Source organism: Blastomyces gilchristii (genome assembly GCF_000003855.2).
Source record: "Blastomyces gilchristii SLH14081 genomic scaffold supercont1.9, whole genome shotgun sequence".
NCBI classification, from domain to species: Eukaryota; Fungi; Ascomycota; class Eurotiomycetes; order Onygenales; family Ajellomycetaceae; genus Blastomyces; species Blastomyces gilchristii.
This window is the reverse complement of record NW_003101674.1, coordinates 2148298-2168120: the sequence shown is the minus strand read 5'-3', so window position 1 is coordinate 2168120 and position 19823 is coordinate 2148298. Positions and strand designations below refer to the sequence as shown.

The 19823-nt window shown below is 37.8% G+C and overlaps 3 protein-coding genes across 3 annotated transcripts; 2 read left to right on the top strand and 1 right to left on the bottom strand.

Moving 5' to 3' along the window:
• Positions 1-10803: 10803 nt before the first annotated feature.
• Positions 10804-12553, top strand: BDBG_04728 (UTP-glucose-1-phosphate uridylyltransferase; the record flags this gene model as incomplete). The annotated part of the gene is made up of 2 exons (XM_002624818.2): positions 10804-10870; positions 11031-12553. The coding sequence occupies 2 exons, from the start codon at positions 10804-10806 to the stop codon at positions 12551-12553; spliced, it is 1590 nt and encodes a 529-aa protein (XP_002624864.1).
• A 1791-nt stretch (positions 12554-14344) lies between these two features.
• On the top strand, positions 14345-17323 carry BDBG_04727 (uncharacterized protein). Its single transcript, XM_031721810.1, has 3 exons — positions 14345-14453; positions 14522-16218; positions 16371-17323. The coding sequence occupies exons 2-3, from the start codon at positions 15630-15632 to the stop codon at positions 16778-16780; spliced, it is 999 nt and encodes a 332-aa protein (XP_031578689.1). The 5' UTR covers positions 14345-14453; positions 14522-15629; the 3' UTR covers positions 16781-17323.
• Positions 17324-17864: 541 nt separating this feature from the next.
• BDBG_04726 (uncharacterized protein) lies at positions 17865-19618 on the bottom strand (the record flags this gene model as incomplete). Its single annotated transcript, XM_002624816.1, has 2 exons — positions 17865-19439; positions 19508-19618. The coding sequence occupies 2 exons, from the start codon at positions 19616-19618 to the stop codon at positions 17865-17867; spliced, it is 1686 nt and encodes a 561-aa protein (XP_002624862.1).
• Between the last annotated feature and the right edge of the window lie 205 nt (positions 19619-19823).

The window sequence follows — 19823 nt, the reverse complement described above, 5'->3', positions numbered from 1 at the left end:
TAAATTAATATTAACAATTAAACTGTTTTCTTTATTTCAAGATTATATTTCTGTAAGCTTCTGAAATCAGTATCATCAATTGACTAGAATTACAATTGAATTTTAAAAATAAATACTCTTATTAATTCTGATATACTAGATCTTTCTGAACTTTTCTATCTGATAGGTTTAATGAGACAATTCACTGATTTTAAAGAAAATTCAATATTAACATTTCTTAATCATAGAAGACACACAATGATATCAATGAGAAATGCTCAATAGATGAGAAGAAATCAAACTTCTCACTGATAAGCAATCTGCTCAGAAGACATCAGAGAACTAAACATTCTGATACTGAAATATATGAGAAGAAGATTTATCTGACAGAGCAACATCTGTGATTAGAGATCAAATGAATATATTTTCTGTTCTTTACAAAGAAAAGTCTCAATCAGACAGCTACAAAAATAATCAAAACTGATAATAAAACATTATATACATTCTCATTCAGTAGAATAACAATGCTGAACACAGTTAAGACCTGGAAATCAAGATTATTAAAGAAAATAAAGATAAGTATTTAGATTTAGTAAAATAGCAACTTTTCAGTGAAATATAATAAATTCTTGATAAGAGATTATAAATCTCTGATAAAATTTGATGAGAAATCTTAGAAAAATCTAAACTTTTGTGATCAAGTTAGCTAACTTAATATCAATATAGAATCATATTCAATGAGAAAAGACAAAGAGCAGAGCAAGTTCAGAGATAATTAGCTTGTATAATTGTTATAAAGAAATAATCATCTTTAATTACTTTTATAAGTTATTCATTACTGAAAAGTTCTTCCTGATTTTTTATTAAGTGTGAAGAGTGATTGACTTTGACTGATTCTCTGAGCAAGAATAATAATATATAAAATATAAGTTAGCATAATTCAAATCATTTCAAAAACTAGAAACTGATTTCAAAAACAGAGATATATGTCAATTTGATAACTCAGATTAAAATATTCAATGATACTGAAATGAATGAAAATTCTGTCACAGTTATAATATAATGATAAAATATTCTGATATTTTGAGATCTGATAAGTAATGTTTCTAAATATCAGAAAATTATCAGAGATGACTTTATAGAGATGATTCAGAATATTTTAACAGTTAAAAAAAGATGTGTGATGAAAGATATATGAGAGAAGATATAAAAAAAGATCAAATTTTCAGAGACACTTTCAGTAAAAGACAGATAATATAAAGATTTTCAATATAATCTATTTCTATTTTAATATATTTAGTTTTCTATACATTTTATATATAAATTAGTTAATATATACTTTATTATACATTATTAGAATACATCTGTCTTGATATTCACTGATAAAAGTTATTATATTATCTATTTTACATTTGATTATAGTTATAACTGTAGCAGAATTACTGATTTCACTGTATCAGAAAATCTTCTTATTCATCTGAAATTCTGTAGATATATTTCTAACAGTATATTAAACATATATTTCTAGTTAATAGAAATGATTTTATATTTAAAATAGCTGTAATTTATTCAGTGATAGCCTGCACAGAGAGTATTTATTTCAAAAATAAGATATAGATAGAATCTGTCAGATATACTGATTATATAAGAGTGAAGTATAAAAGTATTTATATTTATTATATAATAATCTATAAAGATAAATTAATAATATATATAGAGAGAATAACTTATCATCTTCTTTTTCTTTCTTTCTTTCTTTCTTCTTCTCATAATTATATTATATTATGAAGATTATTCTCAGCTCATTTTACTCTCTTTTATCTTTAGTAAGATTAGTATTCTATCAGTTATAATAGAAAGCTTTTAATAAGAAAAGTTCTAATTTTAAAGATATCTTATTCACAGTATATCAAGAATATCAACAATTCATTTATTATATTAACATTAATAATATCAGTAATAATAGTAGTAGTAACAGTAAAAATAACTAGTAATATACTTAAGTATATCTGTGTCACTGCTGTAAAAGCTCAGAAGAAAGAGATAAATAGCTATCTAAATACTTTAATAAAGCAGCTCAGTAAATAAATAATATATAAGTATTATATTAAGTATATTTTTCTCTATCATTTGAATACTACTTATAATAAGATGAAGAGAAGCTCAAAGCCTTGTATAAATTATAATTATAAGAAAAAGAAATACATAATTATCTCTAAAGAATTAAAAGAATAAGTTAATAATCTAATCTGAATTCATAACTTTTATCTTTCTATATTAGATAATTTTAAGAAAATAATAAAAAGAGTTATATTGAAATTGATGAAGAATCTTTTAAAATAGATTAAAAAAGTTAAAACTTATTAATAGAAAGTAAAAGCTTAATATATAAAAAGTATTACTATTATTTTGAAAGCTCTGAATATTATTATCAGTATCACTGAAATAACTAAAATCAAGATTAAGAAGACTAAGTTAAATATTAAAAGAGTGAAATTAGAAATTAAAAAGAAAAAAGTTACTGTAGAAAAGAAGAAAATCATAATTAAAAAGATAAAACTTAATATTAAAACTATTAAGCTTGAAGTATATTATAAGCTTTTAAGAATGATAGTCAGTTATATTAAAGAATAAAAATTGATAATAAAGAATCTTATAAATTTAATCAATAATATTAATACTAAAGCTAGCTGTATTACTATTAAGATGTATAAAATAATAAAGCATATTCAGAGACTCATAGATTATCTTAATAAGAATTCAGTCACAGTCAGTAACAGTAGTAGTAGTAATGAGAAATTTAATAAGAATAATAATTGTCTTTCTATCTCTCTCACTGATATCTCTACTGCTGCTGTTAATTCTTCTCTCTTTTTCTTCTTTAATCTTCTAACTTCAGTTAGTTCTCTGACTATAAGTAGCACTGAAATTCTCAATATTCTCAGTGAAAAAGTAAGTTAGAATCAGTGAAATAATTCTCAGATTTATACAGAAGTTGATAATAATATATATGAGTAAATACACAGCTTCTGATTTCTCTGAAATCTCTTCTCTTAAATAATGAATAATTATTGATACTGATTCTTTACAAACTTTAATATCAATTCACAAGTTCTCTGAAATAAATGTTGATGTGAATATGACAGGAAATAATGATAATAATATAGAGATGATTCAGAGAATCTGAGAGAAATTACAGAAAAATATAACAGATTTTCAATAGAGAATAATTTCAGTGAATGAGATATTTTTTAGAATTAGTGATTATATAGATAGAAATCAGTGATATTATCAATATAATGATGATTTTATTCTGTTCATAACTCATTTACAGTGATTTCACAGCTAATTCATCATTATATTAAGTTTTACAGTTCAGCAACGGTGTCACCAACTGGCATAGCGGAACAATCATAACCCGGTCGTATAATAAGCCTACGTTTTTCCGCTATGGATGTATGTATGTGTGTATGTGTGTATGTGTGTATGTATGTGTGTATGTATGAATTCATGTAGAAGCTTTGAGACATTCCGCATTAATAGTCAGCAATTATGAGAGGAGAAAGTGCTACAATTAGTTACTTGTGACTTATTATTAGTATATTTAAAGTGTCTCTCTCTGGCTGCTACAAGATAGGAAGAAACGTGTGTCCGGGGAAGTCTTTCAATAATTAGTTAGCTAGCATAGTTAGTAACTTACTTAGTTTGTATGTATGTGTAAAATAGTTGAAGATTGTATTGATAGATCTATCTACAGAAACATAATATAGTGGTGAGTCACGTGATCTAGTGGGATCGCTAACTGCAACAGCTGTAAGGGTCAACACCTTCTCTTGAGATAACAAGAATCACATACAAAAACACTCAAATCATCAAGATAGTCTGTCAAAACCAAATACAAATGTAAAATTAAACATTCCCAACTTTTACACCTGTAAGATCTAGTAAAATTATGAATTATGTAAATATCACAGTATCTAGAAATTTAGTGAGTTCATTCACTGTTATCTGAGTAGTGAGAATATATTCTAAATCAATGATTCTCTGATTCAACTGTTAATATGAAAAATGAAAATGTGTATCAATGTGTTTACTTCAGACTGTAATGACTGTCATCTTTGTAAGATCTATGACACTCTTATTATCAGTGAGAATCTGTATCAGAGATGTAGTAATGAAGTCAAGCTTAATTATAAGATTTTGAATTCATGTTGCCTTGCAGACTGCCTTACTAAGAGTCATATATTCAGTCTCATTGAAACTTAGAGATACACAAGATTGCTTCACTGAATACTATAAAATCAGACTGTCTGCAAGCTTAAAAACATAGCTGAATATTGATTTTCTATCATCATTCAAGAAATCAGCTTAATCAGAATTCAAGTAGCTGAAGAGTAGATAGAAATTATCAGAGAAATTAGAGATAACAGAGAAATCAGTAGAAATGATAGAAACAGACCTCTTATACAGACTGTGTTCATAGAAAATACTCAGATTCATGATTTCTTTTAAATAACATATGACATGTAATAGAGCCTTTCAATATTGAGGTGTTGAATTAACATTTCATTAAGTGAGTAGTGAGACAGTATAAGTGATATCAGAATGTGTTTTAACTGTAAGATATTATAAGTAATTCACACTATATTAATATCACTGAATTATGAAATCAGTCTCTTTCTCAGATATAGAGAAATCATTAATACAGAATTCATTCTTCATTAATGTTCTGATAACAGCTGTATTATCAAGATAGAAATCTTTAATAAGATATTTAATATATTAATAATATATCAAATCAATTCTCTTATCTGAACAATTAATCTTTATACTCAAATACTTAATTAACTAGTGTAGATTCTTGATTTTCAATTTCTCACTGAGCATACTCACTAGTTAATCAGCATTCTCAGAAACTTTAAATATGATGTTGAGATTATCAATGTAGATCATCATATAGAGATGATATCTGAATGTATAATATCAGAGTGTCAGATTATGAGTACTGACTATAAATTCAAGATTACTCAACAGAGCTGTTAAGTAATTATATCAGATCTTCACTGCAGAGTTCAGACTGTATAGACTATTCTCAATTACATAGATAAGTGTTTTCAGTGAACCTGTCTCAAATTCAGTGAGTTATCTCATATAGATCTTCTTAGTGAGACACTTATACAGATATATCATTACTATATTCACTTAACAGAGTGTTCAACTGTATAGTACTACTATTATAAAAAGAATATAATTAATAGTATCAGTGATGACAGAAGTGTAGATCTCTTCTCTAGAACTCTTCTTAAGTCAGTTATTATAAATCACTTAATATGATTTTCTAAGAATATTATCAGAATTGATATTCAGATTCACAGGCCTATCTTTCTCAAGAAATACTCAACAGCTCAGAGTAATTGATTCACTTCTCAGAATATCAGATCTAGAGATCAAACTTTATGTATTGCATCTCTTCAGATTGATAATCTCATATTGTATAAACTTCTTTTAATAATCTTCTACTCTCTCTGACTGAGATGTAACATTCTTGTAGAACTTCAGAAGATTATCTGTAATAAGACTTGAAGTGTAAGTAGTCAGTGATTTCACAGGCTGCAATTATGTGAAATTCAGATCATTAATATCAGAAGCATCTTCATTATCAATCAGATGAATATCAGGTTTCAGTTCACTGACATTATTAGTGAGTATCACAGATGTGACAATCAGTTCTGATTTTTCAGTGATTAGAAATCTCATATCACTACTGACAATAATTCTGTCAGATTCAGAATGTCATAGATGATATATTAATATATTACTGAATTCAATAATATGATAGAAATCAGTATATGAAGAAAGCTTATCTGCAGACTTCTGAGATTCATACAAGTGAATAAAAACCTCTGCACTCAATCAGTGAAAATGCCTCATATTCAGTGAGATATTCATAAGTGCATATTAAGAAATCTTATATGAACTTGAAATCACAGAAGTCTCTACAGTAGAGGATCAAATTTTCAGTTATAAAGAACTGTAGATATGAGAGTATTATTAATTATTATAATTACTATCTCTAGAACATCTGCTCAGAACTTCTTAGAAAGATTATCTTTCAAAAGAGCAGCTCTAACTTATTTCATGATAGTGTAGATCTCACATTTGAAAACATTATTCTGATGTAACAAATGTAGTGCTGTTGATTCTTATTTGATATTATATGAATTTATAACTGTGTGTATATATGTGAATCAGAAAACATATTAATATCAGTTCATAGAAAAGCAGGAACTGTATACCTAAGATTACTCATAAATCTGAGTCATAACTTAAAGTATTGAATAGTCTCATTCTTGAACTTCAAAAAATATATTCAACAGTAGCAAGTTATATCACAGATGATAAGTATTCAGTATTTAATTCTCTGACAGAACTCTAAGAGATAGTCAGAGAGATCTTTCAATGTACATTCATTATCTACAAGATCAATATGAATCTTCTCAATGAATTGAATAGATCTAGATATCAGTATTTTTAAATAATCTCATATTATATCTGTCTTGACACATTTCTTACAAAAGAACTTAGTCTTAGAATCTTTAATTATAACTTCAGTATAAGAATTCTTGATCATAGTAATTATAGCATCAGCATAAATGTGACTGAGATCACAGTATCAGTTCAAAAGAGTCTTTGATATTCTTGTATTCTTGAAATCTGTATTCAGAACTGTAGAATCAATGTTATTAACAGTAGTAGTAGCAGTCACAGAAAGATTAACTTTTCAGTTAAAATCATACTTATATGATATCATAATATACTTGACTGCCTTGTTCAGATAATTGAGATTCTTATTGAACTTTTATTTATCAATCTTATATATATTGTTCTGAGCAGTCTGAACTGTATGAAAAATAATATTATTCAGAGCTCTGTAAATGAAAAATGAGAAAATAGTGAAAGATAATATAAATTAGAATCTCTGATCTTCAAGCTTTGTAAATGAGAGCAGATTAACTGTAATATTAGAAATATAGTGAATATTCTGTAAGTTAACATTACTACTCTTAATCTTCAAGATGACAGTCTCAATCTTCTTGACAAACTCAGTTCTCTCAGTCACAGAATTGACAGAGATGTTATCATTAAAAGATTTAATGTTTGAAAAAGAATGAAGCTTATCTATTATATTCAGACTTATATATGTATTCAAATACTAAGATCTAGAGAATGATTTTTCAGTGACTGTGAAAGAGAAATAAAACTCAATCTTTGTAATTACTGTATTTACTGCTGATTGAGAACTTATTAAGTCATTCTTCTTCTCTTTCTTCTTATCATTCTTCTTTTTCTTTTTATCAGAATGTAAGATGAAATATCTGTCAACAGTATATTTATATCTTCTGCAGTGAATGCACTTTCATATAGATATGCTTTTATTCTCATCTTTATTCTTATCTTTATTCTTGTTTTTTTTCACAGTTACAGAATCAGTCTAAGACTGCTTTTTCTACTCAGTGATAATCTTCTTGAATATATAATTAATCAGTTACTTTATTAAATTATTAATATCAATATTGATAATGAGTCTCTGATCAGTGAAGAAAAACTCATTTAAATATATCTTAATAAACAGTCTTTGATAATCTTGTAGATTGTTGAGAAAAAGATCATGATATACATTCTCAGTACTCTGACAGAGCTTCTTATAACAGATAATAAGATAGTAAAAATATCTCTGAAAAGTAAGATAATCATTCTTCTTAACTTATAATTTTATTAATTTCTTGAAGATATTAACTCATTCTTCAGTCAGTGATATTATATATTCAATATTAATCTTGTCTCACAGAGTCATAGTATTATCAGCTTTCAAGATTTTAATAGTAGTTTAAATGTTTTTAATAAGACTTGATAGTATACATTTATATAGAGACTTAGAATGAATTCTTCACTTTTCAGAGTTAATATAATATATAAAAGAGAATTCTTATTAAGTTCTTAATAGAATATTGATTTTATCAATAACTTCTGTATCAGTCAATATATTAATATATCAGACTTTATAATTAGAGTCATTAAATATAATCACTGATTTAATATCTAGTGTATATTTGACTTTCTTCTAATATTTCTGTAACTCATCTCTCATAGTGTCTCTTTATACAGAGACAGATATAATGAGATGTTAAGTAATTTCAGCTACAGTTATCTGATTTTATAGTATTATCTGTATAAGATTCATAAGATTGTCTGTGATATAATAGATAGATTAATTCAGATCATTATTAAAAGTTAGCATTTCAGAGATAAGAAATAGTAAAGAATTTAATAAGTTGAAATGAACAGATTCTGTAGATAAATATTAACTCTGCTTTTCTTTATTCTGAAGCTTCTCTATTATCTTATTATTAAATTTCATACTCTGATAAAAACTAATCTCAGTCTCATCTTATAAGTCAGAAGTCTTCTCATAATAAGTAATTATTCTATCAATGAGTTATCTAGTAAAGTGTGTGATTCTGAGTCTTGAGCTGAACTCTGAAGTAATAGATATATCACTTATATCAAGATAACTCTGCTTCTTCTAGATATGTAAAAAAAAAGTGATATTCTTCACAATAAAGAACACACTTTCTTAAAAAAAAATATAAAGTATATAAATCTGCTGACTGACAGATTCAGAGAAAATGAAATATCTCTAATAAAGAGTAAGAGTCTTTTTAAAAAAGATGAACTATTCCTCATCAAAAAATGTTGGTACAATGTTCTAAAAAGAAAAACATGCCATTCAGGCTATAACCTATAGAATAGTTGAAGGTTGTATTGATAGATCTATCTACAGGAACATAATATAGTGGTGGGTCACGTGATCTAGTAGGATCGCTAACCGCAACGGCCGTAAGGGCCAACAGTATGTACTGCGTACATGTACGGAGTAGTTGCTGGTGACTGTACGGAGTATAGGGTACATCTGTAACTACTTTTGCAGATGTAACATGGGAACAGGAGCGACAAGCTTCAAAGCAAAGATGGTTCCTAGCCCTGGTTTGACTGTAACATTGAACACACCTTATTATTAATAATATTGAAGTTTGTGTGTTAACAACTAGCTAACGATTGGTAGTCAACCAACGACGGCCAGGCCTAGCAATGCAGTGCAATGCAATGCTGGCAATTTCATTTTTTCCTCTCCTCTCCTGCTATTTATAACCCGAATAGAAACACTTGTCCAGAGCTTGTTTGCTGTTTCAATTTTTTGGTTGGCTGGCAGCCTGGCACAGTGGCACGCTACGGCGCCAATAAAATCCTCCTTGGGAAAACTGGAGCCTTCAAAGTTCAGGGGCCGGTGCTGGCGGGGCTTCTTGGGCGACGAGGCCCCATCGAGCACCCGAAACGGCGCCGGGTGTTAGGGTCGATTGGGGGCGAGACTTCGGCCTTGGTTCGGGTGATGCGGCCCTGATACTTGTGTGTATAGTTACTAGTAGGGAGGACAGCACAGCGTGACAGCCCCTGGGAACGAACATGTATGATCTGCAGCAGCGATGGCATTTCAGAAAGAGACAGAGTTATGTATGTAACTTTTACTATCAAATAATAGATGAACGGTTCCGTTTTCAGAATACACTTCAAGTAGTTATCTTCTAAAGGTATATGTACTTTGTAACCTACTGAAGAAGACCAGTTCCCGCAGACTCAGAGCTGACGATGCATCCCTCAAACCACCCCACTCACTCACTCTCTTCCGGCCCGTTATTGCCTGTTACAATAATAACGTTCATAATCGAAAAAAAAAAAAAAAAAAGGTAAGACAAAAGCCCCTTCCCCTATCTAGCTGGTGGAATGTGGCGTAGTTATTTACAAGAATGATGAGGCCTGTCCGCTGGGTTTAACTATTATAATATTTTCCAACCCCCTTGGCCTCGAGCAATTAATTCTATTGAAATACTACTTCAGCACTCCCCTCCCCACCTCCCTTCAGTCTCATAGACAGTTTCTTCCTTTGCTTCAAATATTATTTCTTCTCTTCTCTTCTCTGTTTTAGATTTACTCGTCGCTCTATCCCGACCTCTCTCCTCTCTCCTCTAGCTGGTGGTTTCTCTTCGAATCCTTTGTGGTTGAATAGATAGATAGAATCAGCTATTTCCCCTCCAGTAAGTAGGTAGTTTATATTCCAATCCTAGCAATCTGCTTGCGCAAGCAGCCCCTCCAAGCGGGCATCTCTGGAGACTGAACGGGCTCTATTGGTCCATATACTGGGTCTGAGATCTGCGGCAGACGGGGGTTGGATGAGGTGACACGGCTGCCATTGAATGCCATGAAAGCCACGAGAGCGATGAGAGCGATGAGAGCGATGAATACCGTCGATGCCATGCCAGGGGCGGTTCCAAGGTTTGAAAAGGAAGCTTGGTCTGGGCAAGCATCATCGCCCAACGCTGGTTGCAGTTGCCTCGCCCAAAAAGCCGGTTTCTGGCCCAACAACACGCCAACACTCGCCAACTCTCTTTTCTATCTATCTTGATACAACTACTCTGGCGCTGACAGTTTGAAGCCTCCCATTGATCCCTCTAGATCCTATATTTCACTTGGTCCTCCGACTACCTTCTACTTTCTCTTATTTATTCTGATTCCCAAATCATTGCGACATGCGAACAGGGCAATTCCCTCTCACCTTCGAGCCCCTGGGCAAGAGGCGGGGAACACCGCAGAGAGCCCCTTTGAGAGAAAACGTCATGGAAAGTCACAGTCACACATGGTGAGCAAAAAGCCTTCTCTCTCTCTCTCTCTCTCTTTCTCTCTCTTTCTCTTTTATTACTGCCGTACAAGATGCCTCTGATTGTGTGGATTCTTGTCTCCTTTGGTTGTTGTTACCCCGTTGTGGTTGCTGTTGAGAGTGAATGTGAAAGGTTCTGGATAGCACTTGAGTCTTTTCCTTTAACCTCCTATTTCAAGTGTTAATTGAATCTCGACTTCCACTCGAGCAACAACATGTGCTTGCTTCCTACATTCTATTTGTAATTTTTGCTTTCTTCTTGATTATCTATTTATAATAGCGACCTCCATCCTCTCTGAAGAACATTCCCAGCTGACCGATATTGTTGTGATGATAAAGGCTTTCGAGAATGCCTCTACCAGCGTCGCCGCCTCCCAGATGCGCAACGCCCTCAATGCCCTTGCCGATACCGTTACAGACCCCAAAGAAAAGAAGCGTTTCGAAGCAGAAATGGACAACTTCTTTTCGCTATTTAGACGATACCTAAACGACAAGGCCAAGGGCAACATCCTGTCTTGGGATCGCATCGCTCCCCCACAGCCGAGCCAAGTTGTCGAGTACAGCGATTTGGGGAATTCTGCCTCAGTAGACTTTTTGAAGAAGTTGGCCGTGATCAAGTTGAATGGTGGCTTGGGAACGTCGATGGGTTGTGTCGGGCCCAAATCCGTCATCGAGGTCAGAGACGGCATGTCCTTCCTGGACTTGTCTGTCCGGCAGATCGAGTACCTGAACCGAACCTACGACGTGAGCGTGCCATTTGTGCTCATGAACTCCTTCAATACCGACGAGGATACACAGTCGATTATCAAAAAGTACGAGGGACATAACATTGATATCTTGACGTTCAACCAATCTCGATATCCTCGCATTCTCAAAGATTCTCTATTGCCCGCCGCCAAGAGCTATCAGTCTCCCATCACTGACTGGTATCCTCCCGGGCATGGTGACGTTTTTGAGTCCCTCTATAACTCTGGAACGTTAGACAAGCTCTTGGACAGAGGCGTTGAGATTGTTTTCCTCTCCAACGCTGACAATCTGGGTGCTGTCGTCGACATGCGGATTCTGGAGCACATGGTAAAGAACAAGGCAGAATACATTATGGAAATAACAGACAAGACCAAAGCCGACGTCAAGGGTGGTACCATCATTGACTACGAGGGCCGGGCCCGCCTTCTCGAAATCGCCCAAGTGCCCAAGGAGCATGTGAATGAATTCAAATCCATCAAGAAATTCAAATACTTCAACACCAACAACATCTGGATGAACCTGCGCGCCATCAAGCGCGTCGTCGAGCAGAACGAGCTCGAAATGGAAATCATCCCCAACGACAAGTCCATCCCCGCAGACCGCAAGGGCGAGGCCGACATCTCCATCATCCAGCTCGAAACCGCCGTCGGCGCTGCCATCCGCCACTTCAAGAACGCCCACGGTGTCAACGTGCCCCGCCGGCGCTTCCTGCCCGTCAAAACCTGCTCCGATCTCATGCTGGTCAAGTCCGACCTGTACACCCTCCAACACGGCCAGTTGGTCATGGACCCGAACCGATTCGGCGGCGCCCCGCTGATCAAGCTCGGAACCGATTTCAAGAAAGTCTCCGATTTCCAGAAGCGGATCCCCAGCATCCCGCGGATCTTGGAGCTCGACCACCTGACCATTAGCGGCGCGGTTAATCTGGGCCGCGGTGTGACGATGAAGGGAACTGTGATCATTGTGGCAACGGAGGGGAGCACGATTGATATCCCCCCCGGATCTATTCTCGAGAATGTTGTTGTGCAGGGAAGTTTGAGGATTTTGGAGCATTAGGGAACAATAATTAATACCAAAACATCCCTCTCCTTCTTCTCCTTCCAGCAAAACTCAAACCTCAAAACCAATATTCAGTATTTTCTTTTTTTCTCCTTGACCCTGCATTTTCTTTCTGAACTTTTTTACTTGTATTTTTCTTCCCTGAAGGACCTTTTTTTCATATGAGCTAGGCATAATTTTTACTGGCGTTTAAAAAACCGAGAGCCCTGTGTTGCTTTGTGTTTGCGTGTGTGTATCTCTCGCATGTTTGTTGATTTGTTGAATAAAGGGGTGTTTAAATTTTTGTCCCTTTCAGTCTCTTTTCATCCCCCCCCCCTTTTTTTTTCCCTTTAGCCTTCCCTTATTATATGTCGAAGTTCTGTGTAGAGAAGCAAGCAGATCACACCTTATCAGTTCAATTTAATTCTTTTCTTTCGCTCTCTCTCTCAATCCCCCGCCCCTCACTGTCTGCTGTGGCGCTAATGATTTTTTTTATTTCCTTTACTACATACATAACTTAATTTTATAAATAAAGACCATTTTTCTTGAGTCTCTCTGTTTACCTTTGACTTTGATATTCTTTCTTTCTTTTTTCTCTCTCTCTTTTTTAAATTGTTATATTGTTATCCATGAGACAATAACAGTGTGTATCTACATTAGTCAGGGTAGGGTAGAGAGGTATGTATTTATATTATATTGACAAGTTGATAGGCAGGATGGATAACTAGAAACAATATGTTGTTCTCTTGTTAACAGAGTTAAATTACATTCGACGGGGTTCGCTGGTTCGCTGCTTTGTTTTCCATGGGCCTTGTTGAGGTCCATTCCATGGGAGCGGGATGCATGTAACATATATATCTGAACACGGGTATCTACTCCGCCCACGGGACCTGGCACACACGTGCATGGGACTACCTACCGACTAATATGCGAGTGTACCTGTGAGTGAAGAAATATGTATATTCAAAAAAAGTCGAGAGCGACCATCAGAATGCGTATTAATCAGTAATTAGTGATTTGATTGATTGATGGATTGATTGATTGATCTACTCAAACAACCCTTAACCACTGGAGTACAGAGTTATCCATGTAAGTAGGTACGGTAGTTACAGTAGTCACATCTAGTTAAGCGATCAATGATCAATGGGATGGAAGAAGGGATTGATTTGATTGACCATCTCCCACGAATCTTTCTCAACTAAGTTAGTCCGGCTTTGCTTTGAGGTTTTGAGATGTAGTGAGGACGGTTGATCGTCTATTGATCTAGTTACCTGATGAGAAAGGTCGGTGAGGAACGAACCATCATGTTGAAACGTATCCTATGATAAGACTCGGTTTGGCAAAGGGTCGAATGGAAGTAAGTTATCTTTTGGGTTTTCGGCAGGGGAGCGGGGGTTTAATGAGTAAGTTAGTTTATAGATTGAGAGGCACAGAAGTTATATCTCCAAGGTCTGGTGTGGGTGAAATAACGAGAAAGAGGAGTAGACGAGCAACGCCAATTCATTATTGCAGCTGCTCTCCATGCAAGCTTTTATTTTGAGAATGTGTCTGTCCTTTTCTCCTCTTCTTCCGTTCTGTACTCAGATCTTGTTGTGATCATTGGGCGGTGGCGGGCTTAAAGATGCGGCTTAAAAATTAACCTCACCTTCCCAGCCAATCACGTGTTGCGTTGCTTTCTTTCCAAGGTTCTCTACCGTTTTTTGGCCCCAGCCATAATTGTGTGTAGATACTTATAACCCAACAACGCCGACAAACCGAATCAACGTCACCAATCCGTTTGACAGCTGTCCAGCTGAGCTTTCGCCGGAAGCTGTATCGTATCTGATCGGGGCTTGCATGCTGCATGCTGCATTACTGGGATACTGAATCATATGGCCCAGTTGCTTTAATAATGGCATTGATTGGAATCGGCTACAATGTTATTTTTCCTATCTATCTATTCCCCTCCTTTGCTGAACGACTGACTTTTTTTTTTAAACTTTACAGAGCAACTTTTCCCCTCCTGGCAGTTCCAGCGGGACTGTCTTCGTCCCTGTTCCAGGGTATCCTTTTTTTTTTGTTTTGAAACTCGGTTGCCAATAATCGGGAAAAACCAAAACATCAAGCATGGGGAGGTTTCTTCCGTGATTTTATATTTACATGCCAACTAACATGGCAAGAGAAGAATTGTTAAGTGGAGAGGAGTCGAGGGCAGAGGAGAGCGCGTACCAGCGTCGCTAACAGGGATGCATACATACTGGTGTTCGTTCAGACACAACAACAACCTCTGAGAGAGCCATTTAGCCAGTCTTGTTGAACCAACGTTCCAGACCGCTATGTCTCAAAGTTAGGAACAATCCCGCAACAAGCTTCGGAACCGACCCTTGCTACCATTATTCTCAGACGGGGCCCCATATTCATTTTCTTCTCTTCCTTCTTCTCCCTCTTTCTCGAAGTCCCGACAATCAAGTTCGTTGTCAATATCAGTATCAACGCCGAGAAAACCCGTGCCGATGTTTTTGGTTTCAACCAGTAAGAATTGAGGGATAATTTCTTTCCATTATGTGCCCTATGATAGTCTATGGGGTTATTAACTATGGGAACACGGCGCCAAGGGACTCACATCAGAGTCCGATGCGTGGATACTTGGGTTGTTGCTCGATGGCTGGGAGGATCGGCTAATCGAGCTGGGGAGTTGAGTGATGCACTTCTTCTGCCCGTCTGGAGTGAAAGAAAAGCTACTTATCCGATGGTGTTGTTTATCTTTGCCCGTTTTTGTTTCGTTTCGGGGTTTTTTTTTTTTTTTTTTTTTTTTTATTTTTCTCTCTTTCTCAAGGCAAAGTCCACAAAAATTGTCTTGTAGGGGTTTTTCTTCTTTTTTTTTTTCTGCATGCGAACTCCGTATTATTGTGATTCTAATTCACTGTTTAGGTTTTCGTGATGTTTGCCCGTCTTGATTTGGCAGTTTAGCCATATACCTACACTACTCTCTGTGTGGTGTTTTGCTTTGATACCTTACTCTGAGCAGTTCGGTTAGTTGATAACATTGCTTGCAGTTATTATCCCCAATACTAGCTCCGAAATAAAACATATCAATATCCAGAACCCAAAAAGGATGAAAATAATCTCACCAACCGTGCTCCTCCCTCTCCTCTCGACATCATACCTCATCACGCATGCCACCGCAAGGAAGAACGGCAACGATGCCTTCAACGGCATACACACAGGCTGTTGTCCATCGGAGCCTGAATTCCAACAAGCAATCTCCCACCCCAATGCCACCGGCGCATTGCCCTTCGTAGGCTTGCATCTAGATGATAGCGCCATCGCTACTCTGAGCAACGATCGCCCACCATCAACACCACCGCCCAAGAACTGGACATGGACAACGGCTGTCATGGAAGTGCCGCTGGGTAGCAGTGGCAACGGTGAGGGCAACGTATCCGCCACAAATCAGATCTTCACACTGGATATACCGGAGGACGTGGATATCTATAGCCCGAGACATGGACGGAATGTATGCGTGTTGCTCCTAAAGATGGTTACGGTTAATCAGAATGATCCGGGGGACTGTGAGCATATATTTCCCAGGGTGACGATTGAGCGGATGAGAGAGGAGCTTGTGAGGAGGGTTGGGGAGATGACGCCGAATAAAGCGAATTCTTCGCCGTGTGCGGGGATGCGGGGGCGGACGTCGTGGCAGGGTGAGTTTTCCTTTTCCTACCAAGCTTCAGATATCAAGTGATACATATCTATCCTTCAACACGCACACACACAACACACACACACACACACACCCTCGACAAGAGAACCATTCCCTAACAACCACTCCCAAACCTTCTTGTAACAACAACAGAAATAATCACTTCCTACCACCGCGCCAACACTACTCTCTTAACTCGCAAAACCCCCACCGCCGCCCAATACCGCTCCACAACCAACCCGCACCCCGCCACAGACTACTCCCCCTACGACGCCGCCCTCGTCCGCACACAGCCCATCTTCCTACTGGGCTACTCTACCGATCCTGAAATTCTCGCCGGCCCTGCGATTCTCAAGATGGAGCTGGCAGAGACGCGGTTGACGTGTGTCAGGGTTCAGAAGGTTTTGGAGGGGAGTCGCGGGGCCGAGATGACGAGTGGGGGCGCGATGGGGAGGAAAGGGTTGTTGATGGGGATGAGGATGGGTAGCAACCACGAGAGGGGGGATTTTGGGGGGGTTTTGGTTTTGTTGTGGGGGTTGCTGTTTTTTTGGTGGGTGATATAATAAGGGGGTGTTCAATTCTTTTTTTTTTTTTTTTTAGTTTTCTTTCTTTTTCTTTTTCTTTTTCTTTTTTTTTTTCGTGGTGCTGTTATTTAGCGACTTTTGTCTTTTTCCTTGTTTAAATCATCATTGAGCTTGGGATGGGAAGAGGTTTGAAAAATGCATGGGTTATGGGCTTGGGTATATATTTTATGAGCATTGTTTCTTGTTCATCTAACCTACTTACCTCACTATCAGTCTTGTTGTCACAGGCTTGGGCTTGGAAGACGGACAATACGATAAAGTGAGAAAAACCCTTCTAAAATAATTCTACATTTGTATTTATTTCTATGTTGAACCTACCACTTAGTTATCTGAAACGGCATAATTGAACGTGAAAAGCAGCGCAGCAGAGGTTCTTTTTCTAAGAGCTCGTTTTTATTCTATTCATGGAAGCTATTAGTTTATCAAGCATGTAAATAACTATCCCATGAAACAAGTAAATAAAAGATAACAAGGCAATAAAAGGACCCATCATAAACCTAGATAGGAAAATGTAAAATTGCTAAGCTAAGCGTCTGTATCTATCGAGAGAGTTCAGTTACGTCGATTCGTAATTATATCATATATTCATCAAGGGATATGACCTATCCAGAAGGGGAGCCACAGAAAAAAATAGAGATTGAGTGGGAAAAAGCGGGAGAAAACAGACACAATCCCCAGGGAAACCCCCCCCCCCCCCCCCAAAAAAAGAGACCAAGTAAACCGAAAAATAAACAAGATAAAAATTGCAAATAGGCGGGAGGGGGAAAGAACAAAAACCTAAATTTGTTGTTTCGGAAATAGGATTCATAAAACTGCTGCCGGCGTGAAAATCAGAAACGAGGGAGGGCCAAAAAACCTTACAGATGATAGGTGAGTTATGAGGGAAGACAAGATCCATAAAAAGGAAAATATTTTTTTTTTTTGGTGAGGCTGAGTATGCAAACCCTCCCGCCTCCGTTTTATGACCCCATTTGCACCCCCCCGTCTGACAAAAAAAAAAAAAAAAAAACCCATCGCATCCTCTTAGCCATCCCCCGTTAATTGAAGTCCCAAAACAGATCAATCAATACCGCCTTGTCAAGGGCTTCATGGTTTGATCAATGCGCAGATGCGCCAGCGGTTTCCCGCCAATGGACAATGCACGAGCTCGCTCCGAGCTGCTGCCACTACGGCTGCCGGCGCTGGCGCTTGCGCTTGCCTTTCGCCTGCCTGAGAGCGAGCGGGTTGGGAGGGACGGTTCTGTATCCATCCTGGGGACGTATTGGCGATATGCGAGGGATGAGTTGTGTGCTGTGGCGGGTGTTCGTGAAGAGGCGGTGCGGGTGTAGAGAGGTTGGTGATGATGGTGAGGGTGGTGGTTAACGGGCGAGGGTGGGGCGGAGTTGGCGTGTCTGCCATCGTCGTCGAAGATGTATTCGCGGAATTTCACGCTCGGGAGCGCGGGGGGGTGGGGAGCGGCTGGTGGTTGGGGTTGGAGTTGTTTGAGTCTTCGGGGGGAGTGGGAGACTGAACTCATGCGTCGGGGGTCATCGGGGTACGGGCGGAATTCTGCGCTGTTCGGGATGCGGGAGTAGTAATCGTATGCCTGGAATGCTTCTGGTGGGATGGCGTCTTCTCGTTGGAGGTGGCGGCGTGTGGGGGATTGGCTCCATCTTTTCCTTGATGAATGTGCGGCGTCGTGTGAGTGGCATCTGGCATGCGAATTGCGGCTCGCGAACAGCCTATCATAGTCCGCGTCGTTATCGTCGTCCTCGGGGGAGGTTGGTGATCTGGATTGACGCACATGTTCCTCGGAGTCCTCAGACTCTGACGAAGATTCAGATGGCAATTGTCGGTGTCGTGGGGGAGGTGTTAATGATCGACCACGGCGAGACCGTCTGTGCCGTGAAGCCGGTCTGCTACGAGGTTTGACGCGGCTATATATCGGTGCCGAATGCTCATCGATGTCATCGTGTCTTAGTTCCGGTTCCGTGGACAGCGGAGAGGTGAATTCTGGCACAGATCGTTTATGAACACGCACGTTGTAAGGGGGATTAGGTTCCGACGGTGGTGTATGTCTGGAGTAATTGGATGGTCTTTGGCTGGTGCTTCCCCGGCGAGAGAAATAGTCAGGTGTTTCGTCTGGCGCGAATCCATCTAAAGACTTGGGACCCGCTTTATGGCCTTGTGAATCACGATCAGAAAACCGTGACGAGGCCTTCTGTTCTTCCGCATTATATTCGTCTTCCAATTTCTGGCTGACGGTTTCGTGCCACTGCACCATTTCCGGGTCGGGTTTGGAAGGGAACGAATCCCTTGGAATAACCTTCGGGAATACGCATCCACCCGAGGGGTTGATAATGTCAAACTTCTTCACTGCTCTTTGCAGGAACAACATATGCTCGTGTGGACATAGAAGGAGCTGGATCGTCTGCCAGCGGACGAAGCCATGCGGGCGGAGTGCTGGAATGGACGGGGGTTTGAAGGGATCTGGCGTGGGTTGGAGGGTATGAAAGCACCCTAAAGACTGGTATATGAATGATAGAGACTCGTGGGGTGTATGCAGGAAGATGTTGTCATAATTTCCCCCGACCAAACGGTAAAATGCGGCCAGATTCTCCGGGGCAAGATCTTCCGTACTCGGCTGTCGGAGTTCTGTCTGTGGACGCAAAGACCTTAGTTAATACTGTGGTTCAACTTGCAGTTGTCGGGAAGGAGAAGGCTTACTATTAATTTCGCAATCCCCAGGCAGAGCTGCTCAAACAGAGGAGTGGCGCTCTTGTCTGCCCGGATCAAACACCCCCAGTAATTGCTCGCTGGATTGTGTGGGGAAGACATTTCGATATTGAAGACAAAGCGGTTTCCCTGAGGTTGACTATTTCAAAAGCGAGAATAGGCAAGCTCATATATATAACCATTCCATTGGTCTCCAACACGGCTATACCCGAATTACTTAGGCAGATAAGCGCTCACTCGGTTTGAAGCTTAACTATATCTTCGTTGGTTGGTTGGTGAGTGGAGTCGAGCGCTAACTGGCGCCCGT